Source organism: Lynx rufus, unplaced genomic scaffold (assembly GCF_022079265.1).
Source record: "Lynx rufus isolate CCGP_SWC_20201006 ecotype Redwood Valley unplaced genomic scaffold, mLynRuf1.p SCAF_6, whole genome shotgun sequence".
Lineage (NCBI taxonomy): Eukaryota > Metazoa > Chordata > Mammalia > Carnivora > Felidae > Lynx > Lynx rufus.
Genome location: NW_025814878.1, coordinates 70952050 through 70979074, shown reverse-complemented (window position 1 = coordinate 70979074; position 27025 = coordinate 70952050). Strand labels below are relative to the sequence as shown.

The 27025-nt window shown below is 36.0% G+C and overlaps 1 protein-coding gene across 1 annotated transcript in view; it reads right to left on the bottom strand.

Moving 5' to 3' along the window:
• Positions 1-27025, bottom strand: part of SNAP91 (synaptosome associated protein 91) — a 146014-nt gene that overhangs the window by 70678 nt on the left and 48311 nt on the right. The window contains exons 2-9 of the mRNA XM_047102763.1: positions 26456-26598; positions 25737-25812; positions 24879-24981; positions 23120-23213; positions 21265-21376; positions 11607-11713; positions 7164-7205; positions 1515-1585 (exon numbers count right to left, since the gene is read on the bottom strand). Of these exons, the coding sequence (XP_046958719.1) occupies positions 1515-1585; positions 7164-7205; positions 11607-11713; positions 21265-21376; positions 23120-23213; positions 24879-24981; positions 25737-25812; positions 26456-26598 (748 nt within the window). The remainder of the gene's footprint in view (positions 1-1514; positions 1586-7163; positions 7206-11606; positions 11714-21264; positions 21377-23119; positions 23214-24878; positions 24982-25736; positions 25813-26455; positions 26599-27025) is intronic.

The window sequence follows — 27025 nt, the reverse complement described above, 5'->3', positions numbered from 1 at the left end:
TCGAATCCTATACAACTCCTTTGGCTTCTTAGATACTCTAATACTGGGTGGCCCCAGCAATAACTGGAAGTGGTCATCTAACATACTCCCATGTCACTTAATGTACTCTCATGTCTTTTAGTTGACATCAATTTAGCCACAAAATTCTGATCACCCATGGCCACGATGAAGCAGGGCAGACCTTGTACTGTGGTGACAACCTTGACAGAGCCCCTGAGAAGTCCTGCCATGTATCATACCCAACAGCTCTGCCATAACTGCCTGAGAGATTCCTACACTACTGTTTATCATTGAAAATTTAAAATATGCAACGATCTTTATACTAACTTGGAAAGGATGATAGAAATCACACTTAGCTAATGAAACAACAAGCAAAAAGTAACACTGAGACATGAATCTAGATTCTGGGCAAATGCCGAGAGAGAAGAAAGCAGAAAGAGGTTGCATTTTGATAACTATATCATAGGCAAAATCCATCATCAGCATACAGCCCTGCAATGATCACTTCATAGGTCATCTCTGTTAACTTCTGCTGTCAATCTAAATGAAATAAACAAAAAGCTGGGACCAACAAAGACAGATTTCGAGCTGACTCTGTAGAGAGAATAGGTGGAGATAATGAAGTATAAAACAGTCCCTAAACTTTAGATTCAGAAAATCTATTTAAACCACATATGTGGGAATAAAATGGCCACAACACAGAGTAGTGCATGATTAAGGAAGGCTTAATGAGGTACCCTTCCCAGAATGGGTAAGATTTACACACACGGAGACAAGGAAGGTCGGTATCCAAGACTAGCAGAACTGTAATTTGAGCAAGGCACAAAGACTGAAAAGCACAGGGTCTTGTGAATAGACCAGTTTGATACTTGCTAGAGAGAAGAAAAAAAAATGGAACTTGGACATTTTTGCACGCAATGAGTAAAAATAGTGAAAAATGTATGTGCCCAAACACAAAGATAATGAAAATCCAGTAAAATTTGACTTATTGCTGATTGCTCTTCTTTGTATGAAAAAGATGTCTGAGCAAAATGTCAGCAGTATGCCATGCTGAATGGTTCAAGTAAGGAGAGTCTAAAATGCAGAAAACTATACTTGAGGGCTTTGCTTTCTTTCACAACAGGGCTGGCAGTGTAAAAGAATGTTCAAGGCTACCTGTGAAACTGCTTTACTCATATGCCCAATAACAACAGCCTCAATTTTTAAACATGAGCAACTCTTTTTCGGTATATTGTGAATCCCCTCTAAGGGCAGGTATATATGTCAGCAAGTTCAGGCAACCTATGTACAACCTACTAATTTGCTGCATGAGCCTGCAGAAAGAGTGCCTATATATGGGGTCACATTGCCACAAGTTAATGGGATGAATGGGGTTTTTGAGGGAACCTAGAAGAATTACAATAAAGCATACTCTAAATCTGTAGTAGTATACATGGTACCATGATATATCTCTTTCTTACAAAGAACGACTGTAGCATTTTTAATCTTATTTAGAATATACAACTAATGCATACTTGTTTCCGGGTTTCTTTCCTTCTAATGTATTTAGATGCTGTTCAAGGGTCTCCATAAGACTGCTGGGAGCCTACAATAAGAAAGTAAAAATAAATGTCTGCATTGCTTTCTTTCAAAGTAAATACACTGGAACATCACTGTAACTTTGTATGGTGGAGTTCTGTGGGTGGACCCCAATACATATGTGAGATGATTTCATTCCAAGTCTTTTGGTACGTAAATATTTAAATTCCATGGAATCTCAGACAGGCCATCGTACGTATACTTACTCCCACTGCATAACAAATAGCACTACAACATGGTTTCAGTGTAGAGATTACATTGGATAGACTTTTCTATGATACTATTTATATGCAGTAAACTCAAATCAAGTTAACCATATATTTCCATAAGACCACATGAAAAAAGAATAGGTATTTGTATCTAAGTAAGAAATATAAGTGCCCAAACACAAACTTACAGAGGTTTGAAAATACAGTAAACTCTCACTTATCTCTGTTTGACTGACATGTTAGGAAAAATTGCTACTATATTAAGTAAAAGCGGGGGGGGGGGTAAGTGATAGTTGTGGAGAAAAGAATACAACTTTAATAGTCAACAATAATTAAGATTTTCTTATTACTGAGCTACTTAATTTATATACATAATAAATACTTTAGCAAATATGATAATGTTAAGCTACTGTGTATTGCCAAATTTAATATATTTAACTCTTTTATTAAAAGGTACCTGAACCGTTTTTATAATAACATTTTAGGCAATACAAAGTGATGGCATTTACTGTATATTAGAAAGAGAAATATGAGGTTCATACATATATTCCATTCCATCTATTCCTCAAACATTAGAAATTTAATGTCATCTTTAAATAATTTTAACCTAAATTAGACCTTAACAGCAGCATAAGCATTCAAAGAACAGCATTCCATGAATGAAATATGTAATTACATTTATAGATACATTAAATTCTAACAGCCTTCAAATTAATATGAAATTGATTTTGAAGACTTTTAATATGCTAACTGCTAAAACAGCTCACAGAATTCAAGGAAATTCAAACAACTGTACATTTTACATTGTACCTATAATGACAAAGTAAAATTCTTATTAAAGTGTTTTAATTTTAAAGGTTCTAGATATCTAATACCATTTTCACTTCACCAATAGATTCATGAGCCATCTTAACAATTATGTGGTTATTATATATTTAATTATTTGATTATTAATATATATTTAAATTACTAAATGAGCCAAACATGTAAATTTATAAATATAAGTTACTAAGTGAACAAAAATATTAACTTCATCAAAGTGATGGAGGTAGGGTAGAAAGAGTCAGACCTGTGACCATTATCTAAAACATTATGGACTCTAAAATAGAAAGAGTAATGATTATAGGGGATGTAATAAATTTAGAAAATTATAAAAATTATGATTTAAAAATATAACTTAGGTGACAGTAGACTTACTCAACAAATTCCAACAAATTGCAAATAAGAGTATATCTTTAAGTTTAAAAAAGGTAAAAATTTAAGATGTAAGGAAAATTTTGCTCTATAGAACAAACAGTATACTATAAAGACATGTTCATTTAATAAACAGAATATGCATTGCCTTATTAAAAGGAAAAAAAATAGAGGCTCACAATTTTTAGGCAAATTAACACCCAATAACTTCAACATTATCATGCTAATTTTCATAATACTTATTATTATAATTGCCATAACAATGGAACCTAGGAAGCCTGGGAATAGAACTTCAAAATTTTCATATTTCTATTTTTTTTCACTGGGATTGTAGTAAGGAAAAAATACATCAAGCCACAGAATCTCTCCCTGGTTATAAGACATAGGTCTTCTAAATGTTAAATGCAAAGTAAAGAAAATGTGATTCTAAAACGGTTTAAAAAGACAAGTGCTACTTACAGTCACAAAACAGAACAATATGGGATAACAAAGAAAGACGTGGTGTTTTCACCTATAAACTTCCTTAGTTTCTTAAAAACAAACAAACCAAAAAACCAGAGGACAGTTTGCAATTCCATTCTTTTTGCAAGGTTTTTTCATAATTTAAGGATGAAAAGTTTAAAATAAAGTACCAGTCACAAAAATCATAATAGTTAAACAATTTTTTACTAAGAGCAGACTACAAAACTGACTTTTGTCTTTAAGGGGAGTTATTTTGTAATGAATTGCAGATACAATTAAATTTGGAGCATTTTATCTTACAGGTTTAAAAATGCTTCATCATTTATAGTTCTTATAAGGACATGTGAAGTGTAATAGAAATAAATTCCTCAAGTGTTTTTGGAGGAAAAAACAATTTTGATAGCAATATTCACAAATGTAGCAGTATCAGCTGCCTTAACTCTATCTATGGCATGGAGTAGAACTTGGCATATAGTAGACAAATAAACAAAAACGGTCTCAAATTTCCAAGGAACAAAACTTTGAGAATACCTCTGCTGTTGGAAAAGGAACTTAAAATAACAAACTACAATTAGCAGTTATCTTTAGTTCCTTATTTTTAAAAATGCTGAAGTCAACGGGCCAATCAGGTGGAAAACACCAACCCAAAGACCAGAGTCAGCCTGTGAAAGCTAACAGGTAATAGCAATGTATCACAGTTATCCATTCATCAGTGGGACAATTGTGTTTTTTTTTTTTTTAACTTTTCTTTACCAGCAGTTTTCAGATCAACCAGAATTCCTAATAAGAAAACCTAAGATGTTTTTCATAAACGGAGGTATTTTAAATTTGGAATGCACATACACATATACACACTCCAAACAGGAAATGATATTTTGAAAATCCTTTTCTTGGAACAAATTTAAATCCGACTTGTGAGCCCAGGATCAAAAAGGAAGCATTCATCTACAATTCAGATACTTTAGATTCTAATGCATCATTAAAACCAAACAGGAAAAAAAGCAACCAAAAGATCCTTCAAATTTTTCATCATTAGATCTCAGAAACCATTTGAAAGTGCTAAGAAGCAGTTCTGATACTGTATTATTCTTCTTCTCACCCAATATAGCACTTTTGAATGTTTTGTTAAAAGTTCATTGATGTTCATAAATCATTTAAATGCAGTTCTGATGATATTATATGCACAATTATTTAAAGAGGGCTGCAGATGACCACACTGGTATTTATTGTGCATTTTCCAACCAAAATGATGTCCATTGAATTCCTCTGCTCCACCTTGCTGTAAGAATTCTCATCTTTCCAGTTACAAGCAGCCTATTCTTACTCCCAGTCAGTAGGTAGCCTTCTGACCTCCAGCTCCTCCTTAGCCCTCTTCCATGTTGGGTATTTTGGTTCACTGCCACAGCTAGATTCAGTGGCTGTAATGGCCACACAGGAGCTGGCAGAGAGAACCTAATCTCAAAGGTGTTAAACTGAGTCCACACCACGTGGTATCTCTGACCCATTTCCAGATTAACCATGGTCTAACACTGTCTAAAGGACTAACCCTAGAATAGTTCACATTCCAGCTCTGCCTGACCATACCATCATAGTGGTATGGTCTAACTGCCAGATCAGTTAGAAGCCTCCAGTAGACCTATGGAAGGGGTTCCAAATAAGAATTAGGAAGTATATTTAGCTCTGTCACAATCCTAACAGAAATCACAATTAGGTTACTTACTGAGAAATTTCAGAAGCACTCAATACTCTTGTATTGAGATTTAAGTATATGCTGGAGAAATTAACTAGGGAATGCTTAAGTGTGTGTGAAGAAGTAATTTAGGAATAAATGTTAATATGGAAGTTTATGTGGCTCTTAAGGACACTAAAATAGCAGAGGAAAAAATGATACCAGATTCTAATGAATCTCTACCACAGAATACCCAGGGCACAACTTTACCTTCTTTAAGGACTGGATATCTGTTCTCCAAATTAGAGTAACACAATGTACAACGTTAAACAATATGTCTCTGGACTTTTTGAGAAGAGATTATGTAAGTGATAATGAATACTACAGTAACATTAAAAATTAAACCCAAGTATGTGAATCCTTCTTTCAATGATACCTACAATTCTCTAATTTTAAAAACAAAAAGGTATTTAAGCATTCTTTTAAACTTTGTCTCTTTCAAACACTGTATGAACTGAGACAAATGAGGGTCTATTTTCTTAACTGAGAGCCTCCCTGATATGATAGTTTTACTTTTATTCCACAGTGAGAGCGGTCTATACAGTTTAAATAAAGGGGATTTACTATCTCTAAAAGCTATTCATTGAGCAAAACATTTTAATATCTACCTTTTTTAGGTTACTATGTATTATTTATCTGGGCTTTTTTACCAAACTACAATGTAAATGTTTATTATCATTAAATAATTTAAAATGAAAGCATACTAATTGTCTTCACTTTTTATTACAGCGTTATTAAATGCATGTGTCCATATCTAATAAAAAATTTTTAATGGTACTTTACATACTTAATACCTAAACCATATCCAAAATGATACTAATATCTTATTCAGGTACATATCTGATCAAAGAACACTATCTTCTCATAATAGCAAAAATATATTAATATTCTGTCTACTGGAAGCAGTGATCTCCCAACTTTTAAGGCAAAAAGTACAATGCCATCATGTTTGAACTGTTCTCAAAATTTTACTTATGAAAGATTATTGGTATTTAGTTGGTATTTTAATAACATAAATACAGAGACTATTACTTTGGGGTTCTCTAATTTTTAATAAAAATTTAAGGTTAATATTATTTTAAATCTAAAAACATTGCAAGGGATTATAGTCTATTATATACATTTTGACATTATTAAAAACTGGGTATTTTTCATTATGAACATTTCCTTCTATTACAATTAGTTTTTATTTACAAAGACAGGAAACTCATACATTCATTGCTGGTATGCAAGAAGCTCTATATTCTCTCTTATCATCTCACTGTCTCTAGTTAAAGGACATGTTTGGGATAGAATTTACCATAACAGAGTAAAGAGTTGATTAAATAAAAACAGTTCCTGCCAATTATGAGAAAAGTCACAAAGTAATTCTGCACATGTGAATGGTCTTGATTCTACAGTGTGCCCTCTTGACACATAAAAAGATTGATAAGATGGCACCACTATTGCTTTTGCTTACTAGATGGTCCCTAGAAAAATCACTTATCTACCACTAGCACTTTTTTTTTTAAAGGTTCTTTTACAGAATTTCTTCCACTTCACAGGGGAGTCAAGAATCAGTGCATACCTGGGAAATGTTAAAAACTAGGAGAATAGAAGAAAAAACATTCCTAATGTTCTGACTACATGCCTACCAACAGTCGCTGTTCATAAAGCATTTTTCAGACATTATTCAAGGTTTCATTTTGAATCAAGTTGAAGAATGAAAACACAGTCTCAATAAGTAAATTCAGTTGCCTTTAAAGAAGAAACTGTGTTAAATGGGCAGCAAAATCTTCACATTATCTCCAGAAATATATTCAATAGCTAGAAAAAATAAGCAAGCCAAAATAATTTCCAAGAAAGTTGGCTGACTTAAATTCAAAATGCATTAAATGCTTACAAGACTATGCCCTAGGTAATTTATGGCAAACCACTATAGTGGTTTAGTAAAGTACCACTATAGGGGTATAGTAAAGTATACTATACTTTTTATTCAGAGAATCACTTACCTGTGTGAGGTCAGGAATGTCACCTTTATCAATGCCAACTTGCTGCAGATTAAAAAAAAATAAGTTACTAATGGGAATTTTTAAAATTAATTTCTTTGCATTTAACAGATTACCCACAGGATTAGTTAAGTACGGCTCAATCCTGGTATAAAAGAATTGTCAATCTCACTTTGAAAATATGCTTTGTGTAGTTTTCTACTCAATATAACAGAGCAATGATTTTGTTAATGTAGTTAGATATAACAAATGCACAGAATTTTACTGGAACCCAAAAAAAGACTTAAGAAATTGAAATATAAAATGTAAAGGTTTCCTCCATGGCTAATGGCAACTAAAAGCCTAAAACAAAATTCTTACACTAAATTTAAATTAATTATACTCAGTAAGTCCTCTGGACAGGGAATGTTCATTTTAATAACTTGTTCAGAGTATAGTATCCACCCCTCTTCCCACAGAGAACCATTTTGTTTGTTGCTTATGTATCCTTCCAGAGTTTCCTTATGTATATCCAAGGAAACAGGAAATATATAAATACATATTCACTTCCCATGTTACTATACAATAATAGTGTATTACATACACTGGGCTTATATTTTTCATTTAACGATGTATCTTAGACCTATATCCACATTAACACATAGAGTTTCCTTATTTTTACAACAGCATCTTTTCCTATTATTTATTTATACGAGTCATGTATTAACAAACACTGAAGTTGCTTCCAATCTCTTGCCTTACACATAATGTTGCACACACCATTTTGCACCTGCGTGGATACATCTGTAGGATGCATTTATAGAAATGGAATTACTAGGTAAAAGCATATGTGAATTTTTAGTGTTGGTAACTTGGGGAGAGAGGTAAGGGAGGGAGGAAGAGCAGAAAAAGAGAAAGAAAGAACAAGAAAAAGCAAAAATATGGGAATATATTAATGAAGTGAATCAACGAAGAGAGTATATAGGTGTTCACTATATGCTCTATCAACTCTTGTAGATTTTAAAACAATTCAAAATAAAAATTTGGAGAAAAATACAAATCATAACTTAAATTCTCTCATTTTATGTAAATAATGAAATTTAGGCTCAAAGGAACAAAGTGGGTTAAATTAAGTCTCTCTCTTTGAGAAATGAACTGCTTTGATGTTGATGGAAATGCAGAAGCCAATACATGAAGCGTAAATGTTCGGCTCCTACAAAGACAATAAGACAAACTGGAGGTCGGAAAATCTACCCGTGTGACAAATGCTTAACTAAGTTATTTCTTTTGCTTTCTCTCTATATACAGCAGGGTTTCTCAGCCTTGGCACTATTCACATCTTGGGATGATAATTCTTTGGTGGGGTTTGTCTTGTGCACTGTAGGATACTGGCAACATCCTCGGTCTCTACCTACCGGATGCCTGTAGACTTCCCCCACCTCCAGTTGCGACAACTAAAAATGTCTCAAGACATTGGTTGCTGGGGAGGTGAGGGGAGCATTAACTGCCCAGTGTGAAGAACCAATGAGGTAGAGCACTGACCCTCATCCCTCTAGAGCAACTTAGGCTGCAGATTCCTCCCAGATGTGTAGACTTTACCTGCTAATGACTGAACTCTGACTTTAGGGAAGCTACTCCTGCTTCCCTAAACTCACTTAAATATTACAAATTATGGAAATTATAAACTAAGGTAACTTCATTCCTTTTATTTCTATATTTTAATACCTCTTTAGGTGATCCATTAAAATATTAATATGAATGAAGTCAGCATGTTTGAAATTAAAGTATTATGGATCTTTAATATTGGGATCTTCTTGGCAAAAGGTGATGTGTTTCTCTTAAATAGTTAACACAACTTTCTTGAACAGAAAGACATAATTTAGGAATTCTTCCTTGACACTGCTATTTTCACTCACCTGAACTTCTGAACCATAATGTAATTGAAGGCTTGAGCTGAGGGGTGGCTGTATTACAGAAATCTCATCACTTTCTGTCTGCAAATATTCTGGGAGATATAACTCCTACGACTTGGTATTTATCTTAGAATAGCAAACTAAGAATAACTTACTTCTATAAAAAAGGAAGTGTGTTTAGCAAAAACGCCTATTACCTATAAAACAACCATTTTACAAAGTTTCAGTTCTCTGCTTTAGGAGACTTCATTGTAAGAATTCAAAACATGGGAAGTTTTCTACACTTTAAGCAATTATTCTGGGATATTTGAATATTTCCATACTAGTTGTTTGACAAGTCTATATTTCTTTTAGTATGGCAGACAATTCATTAACATTTGCCAAATAGCCAATATACACAGTTGTATTTTAAAAATGACATTCTGCAAGTCTTCTGTACATTCTTCAGGAAAATGGCACTAACTACAAGGTAACTATTTGGTATGAGTCCACACATATGCACACCACACAAGAGCTGTCTGGTAGAGAGGGAAGCTTTGTACATGTGTTAAGAAATTTCTGTATTTACCAATCATAACCAAACCACTCAACACTGGTATTCAAACAATTAATGTCTAAATTATGAACAATGTAACTTAAATAAAGAAAACACAAATGGTTACTGTTAGCCCATTGTGGGTTAGCATTTATTCTATGAAAAATAATTTTGTAAATTAGTATCATTCTATAACAAAGTCCTGGTCATAATGTTCAAATAAAAGTATAATACTGTATTCAGTTATTTGAAGAGAAACTCTCAGAATGACATTGAATTTCTATATATTTTCTTTTCGACAGCCTGACATGGGCCCAGGCTGACATGAGGTTATCAAGAGACATAAAATAAAGTTTTACATCTAAAAACAGAATGGGGCACCTGGTTGTCTCAGTCAGTAAAATGTGCGATTTTGGCTCAAGTCATGATGTCATGGCCATGAGACTGAGCCTTGCGCCAGGCTTCATACTCACTGTGGATTCTATCTTCACACTCAGCTTGGGATTGTATCTCTCTGCCCCTCCCCTGCTCACTCACACACACTCTCCCTCTCAAAATAAACAAACATTAACATTAAAAAAATCCAGAATGAATCAATAAATACCCCCTTTCTCATGAAGACCTTGAACCCAGCCTTAGCGATTAGAGAAACATATACCCCAGGCTGTCACATGCCCAGCTCCTTACCTTAACGTATACAGTAAGAGATAGGAAAACTGACTAGCATGTGCACCAAGAATTAATGAAACAATGAAAGGATGTTCTGCTCTGATGCTTAGGCATTACTGATCTTTTCACAGAAAAAAAGGGAAAATTTTACTAGATTATTTTGATAACTAAGGCTAAACCACAGGAAAATCTTATCAAATACAAAAAATAAAACTTGTGTGGCAGCAAAAGTGAAAGTTTCAAGCAATTCTATCCCTCCTTAAAGACAACCAACATCAATAAATCCATGAGAAGTACACATGAATATGCTTTAATGCATATGTAATTCCTATACACTCTTCTTTACTGCTTCCCATATTATATACAAAAAAAGACTTTTATTCTGATTACAAACTATTTGGATCAAAGGTTAAGAGGTAGCACTTTATAACATTATTTTAGTCTCCTAATATGAATGTGACAATTATTATTCCTTGTGAATAGATGAAATTTGAAAGATAGATAATGCACGGACTAGAGTGCATTGGAATTGTGTGTATAAAACGCTTGTTCTGGTGTTATATTCTGAAAATGGCAAAAACAGCAGAAACATGGCATGAATGTCCAATATCCATGGCATCATATGCTTCAGAACCCCCCCTTACACAGCACTCCAGTTAGTGCTAACAATTCGTTCACTGACATGTAAGAGAAGAACCAACTGGTCATCCTGCCAAAGGACTATAGTAACAATGTCATATCTTCCAATGTCAGTATTCATCAATAACTAGATTTCATAAAACACCAACTTACAGGTAACCTCAGGAACACCAACTGTATGGTTACACAGTTATTATGATTAAGAACAAAGATATCCTTAAGAAACAATGTATAAACTTCATAAAAGTAATGAAATTTTCTGTTTAATTTTTTCATTGTGTTTAAGTCATTGACAAAGTAAGGTCATATTTATGACTTCTACACACTAACAACAATACACAGACTTTCCTAAGGGCTTTTTCCCACAGGGATCAGTAAAAAGGAAGTCCTTCCTTACAATCAAAGATCGCCATTAATTAGAAGGGGAGATGAACCACCTTGCAGAGCTGAGAATCTGCTCAGTGTCCAGGACACCTGTATTTGAACACAGAATGATCATTAACTGGGATGCAGGAGTGCAGAATACAGTTGTGGATGAGAAACTGGAGGACATGACCTCTGAGTGCACTTCCAATCCTAACACACTGGGGCTCTGGGACAGAATGTCTTGACATATAAACCCTACTATTGACTCCAGATACATAAATTAATATTAACAAAATTAATATTCTTTGTTGGAATGTTTTTCCAACAAAGCTTAATATTACTTACCTCTGCAACCTTGAGAAATTCAGATACTCGCGTCATTCTAGTTAGAAATCGTTTGTAAATTTCTAGGGCATCTTTACATTGTCCTTTCTTCATTTCAAAAAACTTTTCTGGAAGAGATAGACAAGCATTTTGAAAAGGCTATTGTATTCAATTTTCTTCTAAGTTTATGTTAATACTATTAATTAAAACCTAGGGGTGCTTGGGTGGCGCAGTTGGTTAAGCATTGGACTCTTGATCTCAGCTCAGGTCATGATCTCATGGTTTGTGAGCATCAGGCTATCGGCACAGAGCCTGCCTGGGATTCCGTCTCTCCTTCTCTCTGCCCCTCTCCTGCTTGTGCTCTCTACTCTCTCTCTCAAAATAAATAAGTAAACATGGGGTGCCTGGGTGGCTCAGTTGGTTAAGCGTCTGACTTTATCTCAGGTCATGATCTCATAGTTAGTGAGTTCGAGCCCCACATTGGGCTCTGTGCTGACAGCTCAGAGCCTGGAGCCTGCTTCACATTCTGTATCTCTCTCTGCCCCTTCCCTGCTTGTGCTGTCTCTCAAAAATAAATAAATAAATAAATAAGTATTAAAAAATAAAATAAAAATAAATAAATAAACCCACAATTTTCGAAACACCTAAATGAATGTTTGGATCAAAACACCAGGCCTTGAAACCCACATGAGGTACCTAACCAAGGAGACCTGCAAAGTTTAAGAGCAGTGTTATGTTCTAGGTGTCTCAAACGAAGGCATTTAAACAGTAAAAGCACAATTAAAGTAGAGGAACATATGAAATGTCACAAGTGAAACTCATGATCCATATGTCCCAGTACCCTGCTTTATCAAATACTTGCTGATGATCTCAAAAGTTATGATTGTGTTCTACAGCATTCTTATTTTCTTGCTAGCTCATCATAAAGCAATGAACCTATCCAAATTAAAGAATTCTTTAAATTGTCTACACTCCTTATAAATTGATACTTTTGTTGTCCATAAGTGATTTTTTTCAAACATTATAATGTGTCTCTTAGTTACAAAGTAGTGGAGTTTTGTGAAAACCATTTGGTTTACCAAACTCATCATGACTTTCTAATACATAATTGTATCCTTTTTCTTAACCTTCAACTTCCTAGACAGAAAAACAGAAGAGGATCCGTTTGCTGCTCTCTCTTGCATTCCCAAGACTGGAATTCACAATCAGTAAGGTACTATAGCTCCATTATACTTACAGTATGTGAGTGTATTTTCTCCATACATCTTTGGAAGGAAACCATTACTTTATCAGTATTTTTTTCGCAGCCAGTCATTCATCAGTTCATTCCGTCAATAATTACTGACATTGCAGATGGAGACACAGTAGACCCTGCCCTAGCTTCCAGACAACTCTAGATCATAACTGAAGATAATTCACTATTCTTCATTATGTTGTATTTTCACATTGTTAAACTCATGCTATTTTTATATTCTCTCATATTTTAAAGTTCTTAATTTCATTCAGCATGTAATTTTACTACCTTAAAAGTATTTTTAATTTTCTCAAGAAAGGTTTAATAATATATAATTACACAAAGAACTAATTATTGAGGGTAGCTACTCATTACCTTCTGTTGACAGTCTGGGTAATTTTACATTTAACACAGACCTCCGCTGTAGCATTCAAGGGAAGAAAAAGATCAAGAAAACAAACACATACTGTTTTCCACTTGAGATTTGAGACGGAAGTGAGGCTTTTAAAAAATGGCCAAATCTAACCCAAAGGTATTACACTAAGTGAAGCAAGTCAAACAGAGAAAGACAAATACCATATGATTTCACTTATATGTAGAATTTAAAAAGCAAAACAAAAAATAAACAGACTCTTAAATTCAGAGAACAAACTCGTGGTTGGAATAGATGAAGAGAATTAAGAGGTCTAAACTTCCAATTATAAAATAAGTCAGTCACAGAGATGAAAAGTACAGCATAGGGAATGCAGTCAATAACACTGTAATAACACTGCTTCCCTTCCCTTGTATAATACTGTAATAACGCTGTATCCTGACAGATAGGTACTGCCCTTACGGTGAGCACTGAGTGATGACATATAGAATCGTCAAATCAAAATGTTGTACATCTGAATGAATATAACATTGTGTGTCAGCTGTGCTTCAATTTTAAAAACTGGCCAAATATAATCTTTATCCACCCATTTCTGTTGTCTAATGCTACAGATGGAATCATGGCGCTATAAGGGAACAAGTATTTTTTAACTTAAACTTTTGAAAAAAATGATTTATCCTGGTAAAACATAATTTTCTTTCTTTTTAAATAATCTTCACATAAATAATTTTTTCCAAATGTCTAAATTACTTTTCTTTACTAATCTAACTTTATTTCTTTGCATCAGATCTTCAGCAATAACACAAAAAGAAGAATCAACTGAATAATCTCAATTTATTTTTAGAACTAATGCATCAGAATTTTGAGCAACTTGTCTCCTCCGGATACTTTTTAAATTGTTCTTACCTTTCATGGTAATTTAGGATATGGTAACAAAAGATATGAAATTATTATGGCTTTAGGTTATAATTTCATAATTGTTTCTGTAACAGTGGTAATGACACATGAGACAGAGAGAGACAGAACATGAGCGGGGAAGGGGCAGAGAGAGAGAGGGAGACGCAGAATCTGAAGCAGGCTCCAGGCTCTGAGCTGTCAGCACAGAGCCCGACGCGGGGCCCAAACCCATGAACTGTGAGATCATGACCTGAGCCTATGTTGGATGCTTAACTGACTGAGCCACCCAGGCGCCCTGAGAAATTAATATTCTTTTAAAAAAATTTTTAAATGCTTATTTTTGTGTGTGAGAGAGAGATGGAGACAGACAGACAAACAGACAGACAGAATCTGAAGCAGGCTCCAGGCTCTGAGCTGTCAGCACAGAGCTTGATGTGGAGCTCAAACCCATGAACTGCGAGATCATGACCTGAGCTGAAGTCAGACGCTTAACCGACTGAGACACTCAGGCACCCCGAGGAATTAATACCCTTAACAGAAGGGATGGGTCATCCAGAAAGGAGCCTCTGTCTTTATTTCATACTAAAGATAACATATGTTGATTTTCAGTATTAAATTTCAAATCTGGCCTTTGTAACATAATCTTTATAATGTGTTGATAAATTCCCTTGTCATATTAGTATTAATTTTCATAGAACAACTGTCCTAATGAAAAGAACCAGATGAAAAGGAATCTCATCTTGTGAAGTACACTGAGGCTGTGCATGTGGACTATTACTAATGAGCATTCATCAGAAGGAAAGCATCTTCTTGCTCGCACATCAGAGTTTCATCATAGTGATAAAATGTTTGCAAAGATTTGCAGCACCACTATTGATTCCAACATTAGATGCAGAGAATTGTTTGTGAAGTCTTTAATTAAAACTAACCCATAGTGCATTTATAAACCTAACTCCCAGCACTACTTAGTAAACAAACAAAAAAACCATACCTGTCTCAAAACACTCAGGATATCAAGTGAACATATCTTCTAGAATGTTACTTTCACATGAGCAATTTGACAGCAACGTTGAATGAAGGCCACTCAACACCAGAATATGATGAGGCAAGAATGCACACCTCTACGTCTTTTGAAGTCAGGTCTTTAATATGAAGATACAACTCACCTTTTCTGTTTCTAATGTTAGCCAACAGACTATCTTTTTCAAATTAGATGAAATAAAAATATATATATTGCATGGTTATTATTTTAATATAAAGAGAAAATGCATTCTTACTACAGTCTTCTTTCTGAAGTCAAAATAAAGTAAAATAGCTGCATTTAAGTAGATGTTGAAGACAATCAAGGAGAATCACATGGCTTCACATGGTTTTAAAGTTTGTTTACTTTTGGGGGTGGGGTACAGAGGAGGGGCAAAGCGAGAGGGAGAGAATCCCAAGCAGGCTCTGCACTATCAGCACGGAGCCCGACGCAGGGCTCAATCTCATGAACCGTGAGATCACGACCTGAGCCGAAATCAAGAGTCAGACACTTAACCAACTGAGCCACCCAGGTGCCCCTGGCTTCGCATGTTTAATTGCTAAGAAAATTGTAAAGGCAGTAAGTCCAATGTTCTTGAAGCAGAAGTAGGAAACAAACAAGGAAACACACTAGTGAGAGGGCACAAGTATAAATCAGCAGAACTTCATTTCTGACTGGCTAAGGCGTTAAGACGAGCAACTCAAAGATAGCAGGTTTTAGTTTTAAAGGACATATATCAACAGAAATAAGGAGATTAGGAAGGGCAAATTCAAGAGTTCATTTTTTAGAGATTGCTGAATTTTAAAAACACAGTATCTAAATTTCAATATCTACAAATAAGGCCTGCAAAACTGAAGCTTGGAAGAAAGGTAAGGGCTTAAACAACAGATTGGAGATTCATATCTCCATAGGAAACCATAGGGTTTTCAATGAAAAACATACACACAAAAAACTGGCTAGAAATGAACTTCAACAAAAACTCAAATTTATGAGTGGTAAGAAGAGTAAAATAAGCCCAAAAAAAAGGGAAGGAAGATCTGTTATTTGGTTTACTGAGAAACACTCTCACCTGAAATAAAGGTAACACAGTGTTGCATTACATATTAAGGGCAGGTATCTTTCCCCAATAAGGCAACATCTCTAAGACCAGTGTGTCTGATTGCCTTACCCAACCTCCATTTTCTCTCTTTCTAGACTCATGAGAAGCCAGGAAGCTAGATGCAAAATCAGTTCTGTAAATTAGACAGACCTGTGAGAGATCTGGAAGGTAAAATGGAGGCAGAAACTATTTTCCTGCACATTTTTAGCTATTTCTGTCACAAGAAAGTTCCTAGAAGTGTGAGATACATTATCTTTTGGCAGCACTCCACGGCCCACCCTCCAGCTTCCCAGGTTTTGAGTAGTGGTTACTCCTACTTGATGTGACTCCCTACTTCCTGGAAGGTAGCCTCAGGTGTCCGTTCTCTAGCTTCTTCAGGCTGCAAGGCAGCTCAGGTGGTGGCAGCAGCTTCTTATTTTCCGTGTACTTCAGAAATAGTAGCTTCCCTGGTGTGTGAGAATTTATTGTTCTGGAAGTCATTCAGGAGGCTGAGCCTAGACCAGGTCCTTAAAGGCTTCTGATAATTACTTAAGCACCCACCTCCCTACATTAGATCCTTTTCTAAATTTAGAGTATGTCGAGTGGTTTCTGTTTCTTGAGTAAGTACATTGTATTTGGTATTTGAAGTGGTTGTAGAAATCAGGCCCTCAAAAATGTCAAAGATAGGAATCTGGGATTAGATGTGTAACCGGCTGGATCCGAAGGCAGTGATGACCGCCCACAACTATCAAAAAATTGATTCTCACAGTCTGTGCCATGCAGGAGTAAAATAATTACTGAAATCATCACCTCTGTTTTTCTCAAATGAGCAGCTAAAATGAAGCTTACCAGACCAAGCCGCTGCTGAGACAGACCACCATGATGGGAATAAGGCAAACAGAATATAGAGTGAATGGTTACTCCAAAGAACAACGACAACACAGGATTTTAAATTACTGGCTCAAGGCACCAGTCAGACAGTGATACTCCAAAAGTGCCCTCAACTAATCTTATCTCTGGCAGACACAGGCCTGTCATCACTCAAAGTCAGAGTCTAATCTTGTAGGTTGCTGAATTACAACATATGTCGTTAAGTTAAATTCCCAGCCTCACCACAGTCTCCTTTGTGAAAGTTAGGATGTTTATTGAGAAGGAAAATTGGAAAGGAGAGTGCTTGGGTAGATTCAAACCAAAGTGAGCTACTCTTGCTAGAAGAAGCTTTTCTTTCTCTGTCTGAAGAGGCTGTTCCTGCGCTGATTGGAGATCCTGTAATCAAGCCACCTTTCATGAGGGAATGAAAAATTTTCTCATGTCCAATCCATCTACTTCATACTCCTTTCTCTTTGCCAACTGCCTAAATACCTAGAATTAGAAGCCAGCATGCCCTAGGGAGACAAGTACAAAGTCTGACCCAGGAGGAAAAAAGATACAGGCTAAAAGAAGTGCAAGTTCTTACAAATTTCTGTTGGCAGTAGGGTTGCCAGATAAAATACAAGACACTGACTTAAACTTAAATTGTAAATAGATAACTTTTTAGTATAAGTATGTCTCAAATATTGCATGGGACTTACTAAAATAATTATTCATGGGGCTCCTGGGTGGCTCAGTTGGTTTGGTGTCTCACTCTTGCTTTTGGCTGGGGTCATGATCTCACAGTCGTAGGGTCGAGCCCCACACGGGGCTCTGCCCTGGGCATGGAGCCTGTTCGGGGCGGGCTCTCTCTCTCTCTCTCCCTCTCCATCTGCCCCTCCCCCACATGCATGCAAATGCACATTCTCTCTCATAAAAAAATTATTTATGTTGATCTGAATACAAATTTAAGTAAGTGGGCATCTTGAATTTTTCCCTGTGAATCTGGAAACCCTCACTGATAAAAATGTAGACAGCTGGTATAGATTCTAAAGGTTCTGACCAGGAAGAAAAGTGTATTTAATTAGATTTTGGATATAATTGATAATTTGTCAATTTGGGTGAACATGCCACAAAACAGTGATTCAAAAGCTAGCCTGAGTATCTGGAAGTAGCTCTAAAATAGTGATTCCCAAACTGAAGTCCATGACCAGGAGCAAGAGCACCATTCAGGACCTTACCAGGAATGCAAACTCTCAGGCCCTACCTCAGACCTACTGAATTAGAAAGTCTGGGTTGAGGTTTAGCAAGCTGAATTTTAATAAGCTTTCCAAATATTCTTGAGAAATGTCCTCAAAACACAGCCAAGAGCACTTTTTCTTACTCTTCTGCAAAAGGGACCCTTACCAGGGTGACTATACCCAGGGGAAGGGGACACACCCAGACTTTTCAGGAACACTGACGCTAAGCTGATGCTACTCCCTGTGGACCCAAAATGTCACTATTCATTCTACCAATTTGAGTTGAAGTTTTTTTGGGATTAGATGATAAAAGAAAAGTGCATCCAGTGGATATATTACACTATCTGTGGTTATTTCCCCAGTTTCCTGAATATATATTTCTAATAGAAACACTATGAAACTAGCAGAGTCCCCACACTGGTTTCCTGACCTCTTGAAAGACACAGGGGTAGCAATTCCATCATTTCCTCAATTAACCTGCATATCTAGTCTGTGAAACGGGTTGTGGATAGAGATTTACAATAGGTTACTGTGAATCTGATCAGGTGATGACCCCGACTTGCAGACTCCCAGATGTATCCTCCTTACCAGCATAAAATCAGCATCACTCTTGACACCTGATGGGCAGCTATCAAACCAGCAAACTCTTTTATCTCTATCTCAATAAACAGAGCCCATCAGAAGTAGTTTGCTTCCATCTGGCAGGGATGATATCATACACTTGCTGTCTTATTTCAAGGATATCAACCTCTCTAGCTGTCATGATCCCATGGGTTATCACGCTAACGATATCAGGCTGACTGTACCCGGTGGGCAAGAATTTCAGTAATGCTGGATGCCTTGATAAGTCACATGTATGTCATGGGGTGGGAGACAGAATTTATGAAAGTTCAGAGACCTGCCACATCAACAAAGTTTCTTAGGGTCCAGAGGTCCCCTCCATGTCAAAGACAAATTGCTTCACGCATCCCCTATAACTAAAATGTAGGCAAAAGTTTTGCTGAGCTTTTTTAGTTTTGGAGGTAACATATACAATATGTGTGTGCTCTGCTCTAAAATGAGTATCAGGGATGGTGTCAGATATAAGTAGGATCCAGATCAGGGGAAGGTTCTGCAACTGCTCCAAACTAGAGCCGCATGGGCCTTTGTTCCCACAAACCTAAAAGTACTCAAAAGTGTCTGCGGCAGATCCAAATGCTGCAGAATGCATCTGGCACACTCCAATAGGAAAATACAGTGGAGGCCTCTGATGCTTTGGAGCAGCGCCATGTCTTCTTCAGACAGTAACTAATCTCCTTTGGAAAAACTGTTCTTGGCTTGCTTATAGAGGCTGAGATTCTAACCATAGAATATCAACTGATCATAAGACCTCAATTGTTATCTAATTTACAGACCCATAAGCTGGGCAAGCGCAAGAACACTCTATCATCAAATGAGAGTGGTATGGAAGAGGTCAGCCTCAAGTCAACTCTGAATACCCGTGCAGGCTGTACAGACAGATGGCTCATATTCCCAGCACACTGACTCTTCTGCACTGCATTTCTCCCTCCAATCCCTCTGGGGAGCTCCCCATAACCAGCAGACTGAGGATAAAAAGAATTCAAGGTTGGTTTAGAGATGGTTTCTCATGCTGGCACTAATGAAAAGTGGTTTGCTGAATCATTAAATCCCCACAAAGGGATGACCTTGAGAGTGGAAAGAAATCTTTCACTGTAGGCCAAACTTCAAACAGTGTATCAATCTGAATTCTACTTTAGGTCAAAGGAAAGATGGTGAGACAAATGGAACTACCCCCAAAATATGCTGGCCTGGATGACCAGGGACTTAGAAAAAATAAAACTGGAAGATGGGTGACAAGGTCTGGAGGAAAGGAGTGGGTGGACCTCTCAGAAAGGATAAAGAGCATGAGACTATTTTCATTCCATGCAAATGTAGACCAAAGGCCATATGCCACAAAAAGGTTCTCAACGATCGGGGGGATAAGAGGACTCCATACACTGATGAACAAAGTGATTACATCAGAATGGAGGTTGTGAATAGGTCCAACCACATAGTCTGATGTATCTGCCACTGTTGCTAAGCCCTTAGTCTGTCAAAAGCAGAGATCAATGCTGAACTTCTACCATGGCATCATAATCCAGGGAGTACAGAGTCATCCTCCAAGTACCAGGTTAAGGATTAATTCCTTTTACCAAGGAAAAGAGCATAATAGATAATTCATCCTGGATATGGATTTATCACCTCTGCCCATAGTGCTTTGCCAGTGCCACCATCTGTGGAATTATTCCCCATCACGGTATCTCACACAATCCTACTTCTATTTTACTGCACAAGAAGTGAGACAACAGATGCATCCCACAGAATTTGTCAGTCGTAGCATGAATCCCTTCAGTCCAGAAATAGCTGACCTTACATAATGATGGAATGGTCTACAGAAGACACTATTTTAAAGGTATCGAAGAAGATACCTTAAGAAGTTAAACACTCTAGTATATGCTCTGAACCACTGGCCAGGATATGGTACCTTGCTCACCACTGTTGGGTTATATGGGTCAAGGACCCTAGGAGCTGGAGTACCCCTTATACTTGGGTTATATGGGTCAAGGACCCTAGGAGCTGGAGTACCCCTTATACTTGATGAGGTGACAAGTGGCTTCCTATTCCCTACACATCTCTACAGGTGGTACCAGAGGTAGCTGTTAGCACAGTAGAGTAGAACATATTGGGGCTTAGTCCAAGAGGCAAAGCCTAGAACCTTCAGTAATTCCAATACTTTGTAAGCACCAAAATCCCTGTAAAGAATCCCTTCCTGCTTAAAACATCTACAGTGCTGTTTCCTGCATTTACTCTTGACTAAGAACAGAGAAATGTGACCTCGATGAATCATATATTTAGATTATTACATAGTAAGTCTATGGTATCCAAATCTTTGCATTCTGATACAGTCTTTATTCAAAGATACCATACCATTAGCAGTTCTACATACCAAGTAAGTTAATAACGCCATCATTGTAGCAAGCAAAAAGTTTAATAAGATCTTTGAAAAGAAGCATAAATGCAGCATTTATGACACCATTTGTTAGCTCATTTGGATGCACCTAAAAAAAGATAAAAATTTAATGTTAATTGCATGTCATTAAATGACAATTTTTATCAGAGCACATGGAAATGTTTTAAATGATTACTAAGAAATTAATTCACATTCTATAAATTTGTATAACTCTTTTAGTAACTCTACCAATATTAAAAGATGGACTGTATATATATTTTTTGCTTCAGTTTCAGTCAGTGGAGTTAGTCCTATCAATTATAAGACATCTATACATCCTATTTGACCAATGATCCACAGGTCAATCAAATACACTTCTAAACATCTAGTCTTTTGTTACTTTTACTATGCTATATTATATTCTTCCACTTCCCCTATGTAAAGGTCTCTGTGGAAGGGTTCAAAGGGACCTGAAGTGACTTAGCGAGGAAGCACACACATGGGGAGTAGACACCTTAGTCACCGACCTCCAAAATAATTCTTGAGACTTATAACATTCACCCATCCACCAAATACTCTAATCACAAATGCAAAGAAGAATAATTTCTCCTCATCCCCAACCCTTGTTCCCAACTCCTCACGGGTCTGTTCTTTTTACCTGTATGACCCCACCCCCCCAAGACAGCACTGTTTTTAAGGGCAAGAAAAGCAAAGAAAAATAAATGAATAAAGAGGAAAAAAAAGTTAAGAGAAGCAATTCCATAAATACTTAGTGAAATCTTTACTGTAAAATCCATCAAAAAAACAAGATGTTTTGCTGATTTTACTGAAATTTCACAAGAGATGAATGTTGTGACCAGGACTCAGTTACAGATTAAACTGTGTAATGTTAGCAGAAATTTTAAGTTACTAATATTGGAGGGAAATCTTTGTTTCAGGCAACCACCAAAAGAGAGGAAAGCTAATGTGAGTCAAGAATCTTCTCACGTGTCAGAATATTTTATTTTTGTGAATCAGACATGTTTACTGAAGCTTTTAATTTTGAAATAATCATAAATCCACATGCAGTTGTAAAAAAATACAATTCTATGTACAATTTATTCAGTTTCTCTCAATGGCAACATCTTGCAAAACTACTGTACAATATCACAACTAGGATATTGATATTGCTAAAATCCACCAATTTTATTCAGATTTCCCCAGTTTCACTTGTACTTATTCAGATTTCCCCAGTTTCCCCACTTATTCAGATTTCACCAGTGTGTGTGTGTGTGTGTGTGTGTGTGTGTGTGTGTGTGTGTGTGTGGATGTGCGCGCGCGCACGCAGTGTGTGCTTTTCTTCATGATCTTATCACATATGTAGGTCAGTGTACTTATCACACACAAGATACAGGTATGCTTTTAAGACACATATCACATTGGTATCGCTAGGAAGAAAGATGATGACAAAGCAAAGATAATTCTCTTTGGTGGATCGTATCATCTAAGCTATCTATATAAAATGGCCTCTAAGAGCAGGTTAAGTTATTTAGCTGCCTAAAGGTTCATCTTGTAGCTTCTTCATCCTGTCAAACACAACAGAAGACCATCATCCTGTTCTGAAGTGGGGTTCTGAGAACACACCATTTGTATTTTTCCATGACTTAAGTAAACACCTGGTAAAGTGCCCAAACTGGGCAACCAAGGTCATCTCTACTGTGCGAAGAGCCTAAACGAAGTGTTCTTCTAGTTCATTGAAACGGGGGAGATCTAAATCTGCTTCCTGAGCATATTCCCAGCTTTACCTGTAGCCCACCTTCAAACAAAAGACAGTATTGACTGTGTAAGAAACATTTTCTAGTGAGATACATACATCAAATTCAAGCAGCGCATCAATTTGTCCCTGCAGTATTGGCATACTCTTTAGTAGCTTTTCAGGAGCCATTGTCCTCATTACACCATCGGCCCTGCAATTTTTTTAAAAAAAGAGAAAGATAAAACTCACATGTATATGGAAAACTCAAGACCACATGCATTCTTCTAAGCTGCCCCCCACCATTTCCCTGTTAATCTTACAGGATGATTTTGAGATATTAAGAGGCTGTAGTTGATTACCCTCTCTACACTACTTCCTCTTACCCGTTCTCGTTCCTCAATCACACAGGCAATGCTTTCTTTTTCTCTGCATTGCCCTAAGGAAGAAAGCAGTGTGGTCTGGATAAAAGAGATCAGTTGAATTATTGGATGTACTTTTCCAAATCTATAACAGAGGTATACGTTTTGTGAATGCCAGTTTATTGGCTTGTTTTTGAGAGAAAGAGAGAACACATGTCTTAGAAGCTTTTGAAACCTGTAGGGCTGGGAGTGCAGAGTGTATACTATTAACTATCAAGGGGAGAAAACTGCAAGCGGATATGCACAGTTTGGCCAAAAGGAGACAGAATTTAACTAGCTGCAGAGGACACAACCAGAGGTTCATGACGGAGGGTGCATCAGAGAAGGCACTGAACCCTGTGCCTACCCACAGGCCTCTTAGGGGGCCCCTGCATCCAGTGATGGCAGTATTGAAGTAACTGAGGGAAATACCCAGGTGATGTGAACAGGCTAATGATGGCAACTTTCAGGGTCTCTCCCACTTCGAGGGTAGGGAAAGCATCCCAAAGTATCCTTAAGTGCCCATAAAAGGGTGTAGAAGTTCCTAAGAAGGCTATGGACCTACTACAGAAAGGCCGCAATGCAGCTGGGAACAACAGCCATGGCTGCCCAGGCCCATGTAGGAAGTCAGAGGAAAGCATGTAAACTAGAATCATCCATAATGAGAAGGAGATGAAGTAAAAACCGAACATTCTATAAAATGTTCACTCACAAGAAGCTAATTATTTTGAATGGGCAAGTTTATATTGTTCACCACCATGATAAAAAAAAGTGTATCAAAGCTAAGCCTGGGTCAGTATTAGAAAAAAAATAGAATTTTGTCTTTTTGTGTGGATTCTTGAGACTAAAATATTAAACTTACAATATCTTGCCATTATTTCAAATCAGGAACAGATACAAGATCTGCACAAATTTATGGCAGAACACTTCTGATGAAATTCAGCATCAATTTAGAGGGAAATAAATGATAATCATGTATTAAAATCAAGTGCTTCTCTTTCGATGAGGTTTTCTAAATCCATGGTATTACTAATCAGTTCAATTGTGTGTGTGTGTGTGTGTGTGTGTGTGTTCAGTTTTGCCTCAATCAAAACACACTGAAATAACTACTGTCAACTAGAGCCACTGTACTTTGAACTTGGAATGACCTTTGTTTAAAATTTCTCCATTTAAAATTATTTAAAGGAATATATGTGTTTAAGAATTTTGAATTGATTTTAACAAATAAAATGTTATACCACGTCAACTCTGGGCAGCAAATTAGATTTTCTGCATGAAAATATACATGAAGTAATACATATTACAATCTCAAGGCTGAGTTCTAAAATACTATTGAGTCTCTTTTTTCAGGTGATTGTAAACTGGGCCTTCATGACCAAATTATTTGGCATTTAAGCTTAGTTAAGGAAAGTCGAGTATTCCCCAAAGACTTACTCTGTTCAAATAAATATGAGGAAGAAAAAAAACCCCAAACATACCCCTTCTTCACTCTGGCAAAATCAAATGCCATCTGTCTGTAAGAGAAAGCCTTTTCATTCAAATATCTACTATAGCGCCTTATGAAGGTAGACATATCATAACCTGGGGAGAGGGGCAGAAGAAGTAAAACTAATTAATAAAATACCTTCAATTGTGCTTTGGTTAGTACCAATTTTTTTTAAATTCCCCAAATGTAAATAATGCTAGAATGAGGTCACTAAGTGTATCAGAAAGGCCTCATTTTAAATCCTACTGCAAGCAAAAATACTTTAGGCATGAGACATTCTAAGACATTTCAATTTCGTTATACTACCATCCTTGTACAGATTAATTATCTTTTCTGATTTTCCTTGCATTTTTGTTTATCATCAAAAAACAGGCTGTTTCCGTCTTAATACGCATAGCTACCTGAGGACTACCTGCTTGATGCGCTTGTCTTATACATGATAGGCAACCAGTAAGTATGATGAATGGACACATGACTGCAGTTCAAATTCTAATTTATGAAGAACGTTGCTTCAAGGCTGGAATCTTTTTTTTTTTAATTGGGAAAGTACCTTTCATTTCATTGCCTTTTGTACTTTCATAAACAATTGTGGGTCTAGAATACTGACTATTAAGGTAAACACTGAAAAAGACAAAAAGTAAAGTTAATGTTATCTATATGCTGAGTTGTCTAAAAATTAAATATTTTGAAGCTCTACAAAGTAACAATATAATTACTTTTAAGCTCTTTCCTAAATACCCAACAGAACTATCAGCCACACTAATTACAGATTAATAACCTCACTTCAAAAATTAAAAAAACCTGCATCAAAAGCATTATCCAAAAAATTAGAAAACATAAATATTCTCACCATGGGATCCACTTTTGTCCAAAAAATTGCTGAGATTGAATAGTGTATTTCTAGAGGCCAAGTACTGAATAAATCTCTGAAAAACAAAAATTAGAATGAAAACAATATTCCCAAATCATACCTTTAAGCAATTTCTGATACCAAAGGATGCTACAAATTGTCATAATGATTTTATTTTTTACTCAGTTATAAAGCTTCTCACTCTGACTTTCTCTGAAAGGGAAAAAAGACTGAAAAGTACTCATTGAATTAGAATTAAATTTTATGACCTTTCATTTCTTATATAACAGAAACACTGCAATTTAATATGATTCAGTAGGCATCCCATATAAAATGGGTAATTTTTATTTTATTAATATTTTCCAAAATTAAGCATCTTTATGAAAGCAATTTTCATTTAAAGACTATTCCTAATGGGAAAAATTATTTCATTGTTCCTTTCTCCTGACATTTTTGCCCACTAATGCATTTATATGGTATATACACTTTAAGTACCAGTAATATTTAATATTTCAGTGTCTCCAAAAGAATGTCTAACATTTATTTTTTGAAAAATAGTTAACGAGAAGATTAGAATTATACTCCTCCCCATGATTTTGAATCATATATTTCCTCTTCTTCTTCTCCTAATTAGTGAAAAGTCAAAGAACCCTCCATAAAAGCCTCCCTCCCCCACCCAAAAAAAGAAAAGTTAAGTTTACTTCATTTACTTCCTTTACCTCATTTCCATGCACCATGAGATGATGTGTTGTGACTAAAGCTTTAAATACAACCACCCAGCTACTGTTTGTTGCCCGCTCAAAGAGTGTGTCGGCCATCTGAGGAATATTAACATTGGTCTCATTGGTAGCCTGGATCAAATCTATGAAAGTAGAAGAAATTCAACAATGATATTAATCATTACACACAAAACTTCATTTCAAGTTTTAAACTTTTAAACCTGCTTACTAAAACAGGAGTCCCAAAATTGCTTTGACAATAACCAATAACCAAATTAAAATGAAATTACAGTATCTTTACACATGAACACATAAATACATGTTTTACCCAAAGCATTTATTTTTTTCTTGAGCTTATTTTTTTCTATGGAATTCTGTGTCCTATTCTGAATTTTATTGGTTTTCTGGTACCAATATCACTCTTTAAAATTACAAATTACAGGAAAGCTAAGCCTCATGTTAATTCTTCTTTCCTAGTACAATGTCTCAAAAATGTACTCATTCTACACAGCATTTGAAGGCAATAACATAAATGTATATTTTGAAACACGAAGCTGCTAAAATGCATAC